Source organism: Oncorhynchus masou, chromosome 12, assembly GCF_036934945.1.
Source record: "Oncorhynchus masou masou isolate Uvic2021 chromosome 12, UVic_Omas_1.1, whole genome shotgun sequence".
NCBI lineage: Eukaryota > Metazoa > Chordata > Actinopteri > Salmoniformes > Salmonidae > Oncorhynchus > Oncorhynchus masou.
This window is the reverse complement of record NC_088223.1, coordinates 13,649,035-13,659,842: the sequence shown is the minus strand read 5'-3', so window position 1 is coordinate 13,659,842 and position 10,808 is coordinate 13,649,035. Positions and strand designations below refer to the sequence as shown.

The 10,808-nt window shown below is 41.1% G+C and overlaps 1 protein-coding gene across 1 annotated transcript; it reads left to right on the top strand.

Annotated features, from left to right (window-relative positions):
- Nucleotides 1–1,116: 1,116 nt before the first annotated feature.
- Nucleotides 1,117–7,051, top strand: LOC135549578 (geminin-like). Its single transcript, XM_064979667.1, has 6 exons — nucleotides 1,117–1,189; nucleotides 4,649–4,753; nucleotides 4,869–5,025; nucleotides 5,243–5,325; nucleotides 5,666–5,776; nucleotides 5,906–7,051. Exons 2-6 carry the CDS (start codon nucleotides 4,679–4,681, stop codon nucleotides 6,197–6,199), a joined length of 720 nt encoding a protein of 239 aa, XP_064835739.1. The 5' UTR covers nucleotides 1,117–1,189; nucleotides 4,649–4,678; the 3' UTR covers nucleotides 6,200–7,051.
- The last annotated feature ends 3,757 nt before the right edge of the window (nucleotides 7,052–10,808 follow it).

The window sequence follows — 10,808 nt, the reverse complement described above, 5'->3', positions numbered from 1 at the left end:
CCACATCATGTGCTTGGACTTGTCCCTGAGCCACATCCAGTGACCAAAAGGCACATGGAGCTGGATGCCTCGGTCTCTTTCTAAGCCTTAGATACACGTGGAAACTCACTATATAGTACGTACAAAGCAGGCATAAAATAATATATTAAATAAAACATGTGTGGCTCTCAATTAACTCTTCCCTCTATATATGTGCTAGAATTTATATTTGTAGCATCTAAGTGTAGTCAAGGACAACACATTGTTCTCTTGTTTAAAAGGTGCTCGATCCAGTGTTTTGGAATCTTACTTTGTCTTATATTAATCAAATGTTTAACAATGCCTGTTGTTCAAAAGGTTTGCAATAAAATATTGTTTTCATACTTTTTAATTTTTTTTTTTTACATAGATGTCATTTCCACCACACATTGTCATTTCCATCACAACCCATATTTTTGAGGTAAATGAGTATATTATGTATAATTTACATATATTTATTTGTTTTAGATATGGAAATCATATGGTTGTTGTCATAATCTCACAAAAATGTTGGTTGGAAATATCTTATTTTTCCTGATAAATAAATGTTTTCAGCTGTCACCAAGGCAAGTTTATACATTCAGGCATCGTGTTGAATTATTCATATTAGGAAAACCATAAAAGTCACTTAAAATAATATTCAATAGAAGTTCCTGTACAAATGTATAAGAAATCCGTTATAAATCAATTGTATGATATTTCATTTTCAACTAAAATGGATGTTTAATGACGTGATGGAAATGACATTTGTCTACATTCTTGAATAGTAAGATCGCAGCCATTATCAGATGTTGTTTCTCTGCAAATCAAAAACAAGTACAATACTGGTAAAACGGTGTTTGAATAAGTTTTAATTTCTGAAAGTTTGCACTGCCAATGTGCCCGAAATTGCAGAATCACCCAATCATCAATTAGTGTACCAAGTTTGGTACTTGTATCATAAAGTTGAACGATCTCGGGTATGCTTGGTTCTTATGTGCTGAACAACAGAGGTCATGCCAAAACTATTATTTTGAAGAATTGACAAAATCCGGAAGAAGCATCACATGTGTCACGTGATTTAACAGGATATTTAAGCTCCTGGCGCGAGGTGGCGAGAAAGAAACGTGACTCGGAGAATTAAAGAAGCAAAGACACCTTCGCTATAACACTCGCGGAAGCTGCCAAAACCGTAAGTTACATTATTATATGGTTTTCCAAACTGTTTAATTTCACTCAAAGGTCAAATATTCTGAAGTTAGTGAGTGTTTCACGCAGAGGATAGCGGGTTATTTATTTTTTAGAATTTAAACGTTAGCTTGGCTATAGTTTACATTACTCTACCAGATTAAGCCCTACTGAAAATATTTTTGTTTTCTATTTTACTAATTTGGTCCACGTTCTTTTTGAGCAAAACATAGATTATGTTAACTATTTATCCAGTTGCCATTACCCGAAACCTGGTCATACCAAAGATTCAGTGTACTTTCACCTCTGGTCTGGCCATACCATGCCAGCCACCTCAATGCATTTTTGGCGGCTTCTTTCTATTGTTACAATTACATTACATTACATTTAAGTCATTTAGCAGACGCTCTTATCCAGATGTTAAATAACCATTTTTAAAGCTCACTCTTCCCGTATCAAGACATTCTCGTCTGCATTCTAACGATATTATTTTGTCCTTCTCAAGCCACTGTTTCAACCGTAGTAAATCGACTTTTTAGGATTTTCTCCATTAGAAACATTTAAACCTGGGAATACATCCTGAGTAATTCAAGGTAAAAGCGGCAGGTAGCCTAGTGGTTAGACCGTTGGACTTGTAACAATAAAATAAAATCTAACGTTAGGCCAGCGGATTCGGGTCTAATGCTGAGCAATCGGTGTTTTTGCTTTAATTTAGTTCAAATGGGAATCTCAATATAGTGATCGTCTTTTGGTCACAACGTCTAAAGTCCATTCTGACAATATCATGGTTTGTTACTATCAGGTCAAATTAATTAAATCAAAACACGTTTTTGGGTTATTTAAATCGCTTTTACACCTTTTTATTTTTAATATTCCTCAAGTAGAAAATGTTGTTGCTGCTTCCTGTTATGTATTTTTGAAATGGCATAGCGTCAAAACACTGGTATAAAATGACCGTAATCCATATGTTGAAGACTATGCATGAAAATTACTCCGTTAGTAAGTCGCTCTGGATAAGAACATCTGCCAAATGACTTAAATGTAAATGTTAAACGGCTCACTCATCAACATTTACCAAGCGATCACTCCATATTGTAGTTGATGAGCTTATTTACTGTGATCAATAGGCTCGCAGATCAATTTGAATGATTAACGTATGGTAATAGGCCAATTCACTGCTGCTACATGTGCCATTTGCGCTCTACAAAAACCAACTAGAATGAGCTTGGGTATACTACATATACCTGTCAATAAAATAACCTGTAGTAGCCTTATGGCAGCGCAGCTCCTTGTGGGCCAATACGAAAAGGTAAACTTAACACTTGACTGGATCATTTCAACGAATTATCTCCACATTTAGGCCTACATGGGGAAATGGGTTGGCTCTTATTTCAGTGATTTCTTGACTGCCAAATATCCATTTGTTTGTGGCCAGCGGCTTTAATAAATAGCACCCCCCCCCCCCCCCCTGCGGTTTGAATTTCGTAGCTGCCTTCGAAAGCCTTGATCAGACAGACTGTCCTTGCGTTTTTGGTACACCAGAAGTACATTCATTTCCAATGACTGTCTGATCGAGGTGTGAGGTCAGGCAAGTATGATTAGACCAAAGATGCAAAATCTGTTTAAAGCAACGGACTTCTATATTAACATCACCAATCTGAAGTAAAAAATTAAGTAATTTCACTCAACTGTGATGTTAGGTAGTAACAAACTGTCCACATTAAGGAAATTAGCACAGTGTATAATTTACCATGTCAATTTTGGGTGACAGTTTCCACATACAAAAGTATCAAATTATTGGGTTGGGCTATTTCAGCCACACCTGCTGCTTACAGGTGCATAACATGGAGCACACAGCCATGCAATCTCCATAGACAAACATTGGCAGTAGAATGGCTTTACTGAAGAGCTCAGTGACTTTCACCGTGGCACTGTCATAGGATGCCACTTTTCCAACAAGTCAATTTTCTGCCCTGCGAGAGCTGCCCCGGTCAACTAAGTGCTGTTATTGTGTAGTGGAACCGTCTAAGGGCAACAACTGAAGTGGTGGGCCACAAGCTCTCAGAACGGGACCTCTGAGTGCTGAAGCGTGTTAAAAAAATATATATATAAAAATCATCTGTCCTGTGCAACACTCACTACCGAGTTCCAACTGCCTCGAAGCAACTTTATCGGGAGCTTCATAAAATGGGTTTCCTAAAGACTAAGAACACCATGCGCAATGCCAAGCTTCGGCTGGAGAGGTGTAAAGCTTGCCACCTCTGGAGCAGTGGAAATGCGTTCTCTGGAGTGGTGACTCACGCTTCACCATCTGGCTATCCGACAGATGACTGGGTTTGGCGGATGCCAGGAGAACCCTACTTGCCCGACTGCGCAGTGCCAACTGTAAAATAAAATGGAGGAATTAAGGTCTTGGCCTGTTTTACATGGTTCAATATAGGCCCCTTAGTTCCAGTGAAGGGGAGGTCAACGCTACAGAATAAAATGATATTCTAGCAGATTCTGTGCTTTCAATTTCATAGCCACAGTCTGCTGCATGCTTGTTCTACTAATGCCAAGTTAACAAAGTATTATGTGCAAGGCACAAACCCTTTTGTATGACGAGACCTTACAAGTGGTTACCAGGCCTTGAACAGTGACCTCACATCCTTCAAACTAATTGTCTACTAGTGCACACCTCGGAATTAACTCAATATTTTCCAAATTTGCCGTCTGCCTCAATTGAACTTGCTTTGGTTTGTTTGCACACTAACTTGTAGTTATCCATAATGAGCTTTTTGAGTACAGTTCCCACGGTAATTATTTCAAGAATGTCAGCGAGTAAGATGACTGAAGGCCAATCGCTGCCCGTGGGAATATAAGGCAATCGCCCCATCAATGGTGCTCAGCAGGATGGGCCTGCCCCTTTCTGTTGCCTGCCAGTCAGTTGGATACCAGACATGGGTTCAAATACTACTTAATCTTTCCGGGACTGAGTTTGCGTTAGCCTGTCTGGAGTGCCAGGTCGACTGGGTTTGGACTTTCAACTGGTTCTGTTGCAACAGTAGTTCACTCAAGCACATCTGTAGTACTGGAAATTATTTTGAGTAACATTTGAACCTTCAGTCAAGATGCGTAGAGCCATTCAGTCACTGCACTTATTTTTGCCATCCCACAATGACAATCACGAGTGTAACCGGAGTAAGAGTGGTTGAATGGCACTATGCCCAGGTGAATGCTCACAATACTTGGGTCAGGGAGTGCAGATTGGGTTGTTTCCCACCAATGTTGTACCTTAATGGTTTCTCGGGGGGGGGAGGGGGGGGGGGGGTGTAACTAATGCCTCACGGACTCTGTTTTGCATGTAATCACATGAATGCTGACTTGTACAGTTTTATTAATTTAAATGCCTAACTGTACAACTTTTCACATGTAACTATTCATTTGAATGTGGGTGTGACTTTATATGCATTTTATTTTACAGCTTTCTTGTTGGGTGGATCCATTCAACACCATGAGACCCGAAAGGAAAACCCTGCAAGTCCTCCAGCCTTCTGCAGGCAATACAAACCTAGGCAAAGTAATACCGGTATGCAATTGGAATTTGTCACTGACATTGCTATACTTGGGTTAACTGAAGTGTTTTGGTCAAATGTCTACCACTGACGTGCCGGTCAAGTAATTCTAGGTTGACATGTGTTCAGACAGGAAAGGGGGCTTTCAAAAGGAAACGGTGGAACGCAGAACAATTGACGGGCTCAAAGAGGGTGAAGTCTGAAGTTGCTGTCGCATCACCAAAAGCAGAGAATGACAATCGACCTGCCGGCGTTACCAGGGAGACCTACGCGCTAATGGTCAAAGGTATGTTGGTATTCAAGGTGTTACAAGGACAAATCTTTGTTATGGTTGATCGTTATGCTTAACCCATTTATCCCAACAATGTTTCATCAACATGGACTTGGCTCACATTTTGCCTACATGTATAATGTCCATTATCATCATCCCAGAGCTGAATGTTGTCATTTTATTTATGTTTGTCCAGTAGTTTAATTGAAATGGCCTATCCCCTCTGTTTCAGAAACCCCTCCCTCTTCCTACTGGAAAGAGGTAGCTGAGGAGCGACGTAAAGCTCTCTACAACGTGCTCCAGGAGAATGAGGAGGTCAGTTAATCACTGAAGGCTGCTGACTAATGTTTAATGAACTTGTCCTGTTCCCACGGTTCAAAATGAATCCATCACATAGTCTCTGGCAACACTCCAGCTGGAACAATGGGTGTTGGTCTGAACTATCCATATTGCTGAAACCATTCATCTCGTGGAATTCTGTCCCATGTTGTCTTTTGGGGCCTTGGCGCATAGTGGTATTTTAGCCATCGACCTTAAGCTGATAACGTTTAACATTTTAGTGGACGGTATAAAGTCTGAAGTTACCTTAACATTTTTTTATTAATTTTTTTTAGTCTGCCACATTCTGAGTGACTTTATTACCTTGTTTGCGCAGTTGCACAAAGGCATCGAGGCCAAGGATGAGCAGATAGCCCAGCTGAAGACGGAGAATGATGAGCTTCAGGAACTGGTCCAACATGTACAGCACATGGCTGACATGATTGAGGTAAGAGCTGGGACATTGATGGCCACAAACTCCTTTTAGTTTCCATCTCGTTTAAGATCTATGGTGGATGCTTTTAAATGTAAGGTAGTGTGCAACGTTCAAAGCTAATATTCTGTTATCTATTCTCAGAGGTTAACTGGAAAGAGTCCGGAAAGTCTAGAGGACCTGCGAGAGATTGCGCTTGGTGCCGAGGACAATTTTGAGGGACTAGAAGAATCTGATGCCCCCAGTACCAACAGTGTTTTCACACCCAGGTCTGATGTCACAGATGATGATGATGATGTCACTGATGATGATGATGATGATGTCACTGATGATGATGTCACTGATGATGATGTCACTGATGATGAAGATGATGATGTCACAGAAGACGATGATGTCACAGAAGATGATGATGAGGTCACAGAACAAAAGGAAAATTAACCCTCGGGAGGATTGACTGAATGTACTGGTGAAATCCTTCAGGTGACGCCTGTGCTTCTCACTTAACATTCTGGCATTGATGCCTTTAGTTTATATATTTTCTTTGCGTAACATCTGAGGTACTTGCGCAAGATTTTTACTTTAACCATACCCTTTTTACAACGCGGCTGTGACGAGGCGCCTCCCTAGTTTTTATTTTACTTTGCTGTTGACTTTTTAAATGGTATTTGTTGGTGGTCAATTACACTTTGGATTTTGTTATGGTGCAGTTTTAATGCACACTGTACATATGCACATATGCTTCAGGACTGTCCTATGACATAAACACTTCATCACTGGGGGCAAACTACCTGCCCTCCAGGACACATGCAACAGCCGATGTCACAGGAAGGCAAAAAAGATCATGAAGGACAATAACCACCCGAGCCACTACCTGTTCACCCCGCTTCTATCCTGAAGGTGAGGTGCTTGAAAAACAGTTCTCTCAAGGCCATCATTGTTCAACAGCCATCACTAGCACAGAGGTGGCTGCCTAACTACAGACTTGGTATCATTGGCCACTTTAAGTGGAACACTAGTCACTTTAATGCCACATTTCACACTACCCATCTCATATGTATATACTGTATTCTTTACAAGCTATTGCATTTTAACTGCTTTGTCACTGCTCATCCATATTTTGTACTTATATATTCTCATTCATTTACTAGATTGTGTGTATTAGGTTTTGTTGAGGAATTGTTAGATATTACCTGTTAGATACTGCTGCACTGTCGGCTCTAACTGCATAAGCATTTCGCTACTCACAACACCTGTTAACTGTGTGACCAATAAAATTTGATTTGACTTTTTTACTGCTCTAATTCCATTGGGAACCAGTTTATAACAGCAATAAGTCACCTTGGGTTTGGTATATGGCCAATATGCTACAGTCTGTATCCAGGCACTCATCTTTGCAGCTTGACTATATTGGCCATATACCACACCCCCTCGGGCCTTATTGCTTACATATACAGAGTCGTTTTCCAATGGCTTGCCATGAAGGGCACCAATTGGTAGATGGGTAAGAATATCCCTTTGAGCATTGAAGTTAATTACACTTTGGCTGGTGTATCAATGCACCCAGTAACTAAATTGGGGGAGATGGAATAGCGCTAAGCACAGGCAAAAGCCTGACGGTACACCTGGTTCAGTCTGCTTTCCAACACTGGAAGACATTCACCTTTTCAACGGGACAATAACCTAAAACACAAGGTCAGAGCTACATGAGTTGCTTACCAAGGTGACAAGATGTTTACGAGTAGCCGAGTTAGCTAATTTTCCCCCATCACCTTGAGGTAAACCTCTTTAAATGGTCTGGAAAATAACGGTAATGTAAACCCACCCCCATTCTGTACACATGTGCGCAAACGAGGCTGCAAAGAGGACTAATGGGACTGACTTCAGTCAGGGGTGTGAACTTGGTTTCTATTCAAGTGTTGGTCGACATGGTAATGGCTCTGTAGTATTGGAGTTGAGAGAACTGACCCTCCGTTACCTCTTGGCGTGTCGCATGCGATCATTCTCAAAGCCGCTGTTTACTTCTAAGATCACTTTAGCACCGCCCTAAACCCGACTCAAATTCGACACAAACCTTCAAATAGGTATGTAATGACAAACTCTTTAGTGTTGTATTTACATTTTAGAGGCGATAAGTTGGACAGATCAAGGGGGGGGGGGGGAGCCAGCCATCCATCCATCGTCCCACGACATCTTCCCACGACATCTCTCCTCGCTATCACGCATTAGTTTCGCTTCCCCACCCACCATTTTTAAAAAGACCTGACGGGGCTCATTGCCTGCTTGAATTATGCAGAAACGGGCAGTGTCATGTAATTGATTCTGTGTGAAAGGGGAGAAATTGTGCTTTACAATGGTATTGACATTACGGTTGATCTGGAAGTATTACGTTTTTGGGGCGCTAAAATAAGGGCAATTGTACGGACCAAGGCGATGTGAGTTTACGTTTTACTGATCACCAATTTTTTTTTCATTGAAACTTATGTACGTTGAAAGTTTTCAAAAATAATATTTACACATTTTTGTGGGACACTGTATGGTAAAATTTGACTGCGCGACAGACCACACCATTTAATATCTAACTTTTTACTTAATTTATTCATACGTTATGTTAGTATTAAACTGGTATCTACTTTCTTAAGAGTCTAGGGGGGGGGGCGGCACCGGCTACGCAATGAAAAGTTGACAGGCCGGTCATTTATTTTCACTGAAAGTCTAGTCAACTATCTTGTAAACACTTCGGATACAAGGTTGGTGTCTTTTTTTTTTTTTTTGTAAACAAAATTTTACGGATATCTTGTAATTGAACAAAATGGTAAGGTGGCCAATAACGGGACCGTATGCCGATTAATACGGGACGTATTTTTGCTAAACCGCTTATAAAAAAATTAAAAAGCTGATAGTATTTCCGCTGAAATGTCAAACATGCTAATTGCTAACCCGTTAGCTAACATTTTGCAACACCAATAATCACAAAACATTGATGGCCTGATCACAAGATAACACTGAAGGTAATATTTCTTAAACGCTGTTGAATATGCTGATAATGTGGGGTGCCACGGTACAGTTTTGACTTACATCGGCGTGGAAATGACATAGTAAGACTTGACAATGATCAAAAACCAACTGACAGAGCTTGAAGAATATTTTTATTTTGCAAACAATGTGGTGCACAGCCGGGACTCTTCTCCAGAGGCAGTTCTGTGTTCCTAATAGCCTGGCCTGCTATCTTCTTAGTGCAGGTTCTGGTTTGTGTTAAACATTTGAGTCATTTTCACTCGAGCCAAAAAACACCTAATTCTTCCTATAGTAAATTGATATAGGATCTTTTATTTGAGTCTAGGTTTCTCTGGAGACTTACGTTATCCATACCACCAGAGGGTGGAGGGGGACCTGTATAAGTGATTTTGGCCAGATAGACAGATCATCTGCAGAGATGTACTGTAGCTCTCCATGTACTCACCTAAGATTGTACTTTTCTATACCATGTATCACATGTACAAAATTACCTTGTTTTTGTGCATAGAAAAATCTGCCAATTTTATAAATACTTGATAGACCTGTGAAACTCAACTCAGATATGCTCTCTGAATCTACACAGCTGTGTTGGTATGTATTACCCCAAAAAGTTGCTATTCTCGGGCAAATCTAAGTATTTGTTTGAATCCAGGTTTCTCTGGAGACCAGTTTTATTCACATCCTCAGAGGGTGGAGGGGAACATGTATCAGTGATCTTGACTTGATAAACAGATCACCTGCAGAGATGGAGAACCTTGTGTACTCCCCTATGGTTATAACTGGTTACAAAATCATCATAGATATATGCTTAGTTCAGGTCAAATCAGCTCATAAAAGTATGTTTGTTTTGTGTGTGTGTGTGTGTGTGTGTACATATATACACACACACTACATTCGGAAAGTATTCAGACCCCTTGAATTTTCCCACATTTTGTTACATTACAGCCTTATTCTAAAATTGATTCAATCATTTTTTTCTTTAATCTACACAATACCACATTAATGAAAAAACAGATTATTGAAATGTACGCAAATGTATTAAACATTTAAAACTGAAATATCACATTTACATTATTATTCAGGCCCTATTCAGTACTCAGTACTTTGTTGAAGCACCTTTGGCAGCGATTACAGCCTTGAGTCTTCCTGGGTATGAAGCTACCAGCTCGGCACACCTTTATTTGGGGAGTTTCTCCCGTTCTTCTCTGCAGATCCTCTCAAGCTCTGTCAGGTTGGATGGGGAGCGTCGCTGCACAGCTATTTTCAGGTCTCTCCAGAGATGTTCGATCGGGTTCAAGTCCGGGCTCTGGCTGGGACACTCGAGGACATTCAGAGACTTGCCCCAAAGCCACTCCTGCGCTGTCTTGCCTGTGTGCTTAGGGTCTTTGTCCTGTTGGAAGGTAAACCTTAGCCCCAGTTTGAGATCCAGAGCAGGTTTTCATCAAGGATCTCTCTGTACTTTCCACTGTTCACCTTTGCCTCTATCCTGACTAGTCTCCCAGTCCCATGATGCTGCCACCACCATGCTACACCGTCGAGATGGTGACAGGTTTCCTTCAGACGTGATGCTTGGAATTCAGGCCAAAGAGTTCAATCTTGGTTTCATCAGACCAGAGAATCTTGTTTCTCATGGTCTGAGAGTCTTTAGGTTCCTTTTGGCAAACTCAAAGCGGGCTGTCATGTGACTTGTACTGAGGAGTGGCTTCTGTCTCGCCACTCTACCACAAATGCCTGATTTGTGGAGTGCTGCAGAGATGTTTGTTCTTCTGGAAGGTTCTCCCATCTCCACAGAGGAATTCTAGAGCTCTGTCAGTGACCATCGGTGACCGTCACCTCCCTGACCAAGGCCCTTCTCCCCCGATCGCTCAGTTTGGCCGTGCAGCCAGCTCTAGGAAGAGTCTTTGTGGTTTCAAACTTCTTCCATTTAAGAATGATGGAGGCCACTGTGTTCTTGGGGACCTTCAATGCTGCACAAATGTTTTGGTACCCTTCCCCAGATCTGTCCCTCAACACAATCCTGTCTCGGAGCTCT

Coding starts and splice junctions, on each gene's coding strand:
- LOC135549578 (XM_064979667.1), top strand. CDS start 4,679: ATGAGACCCGAAAGGAAAACCCTGCAAGTCCTCCAGCCTTCTGCAGGC. Junction 5,326..5,665: donor TGCTCCAGGAGAATGAGGAG/GTCAGTTAATCA, acceptor TTGTTTGCGCAG/TTGCACAAAGGCATCGAGGC. Junction 5,777..5,905: donor ACATGGCTGACATGATTGAG/GTAAGAGCTGGG, acceptor ATCTATTCTCAG/AGGTTAACTGGAAAGAGTCC.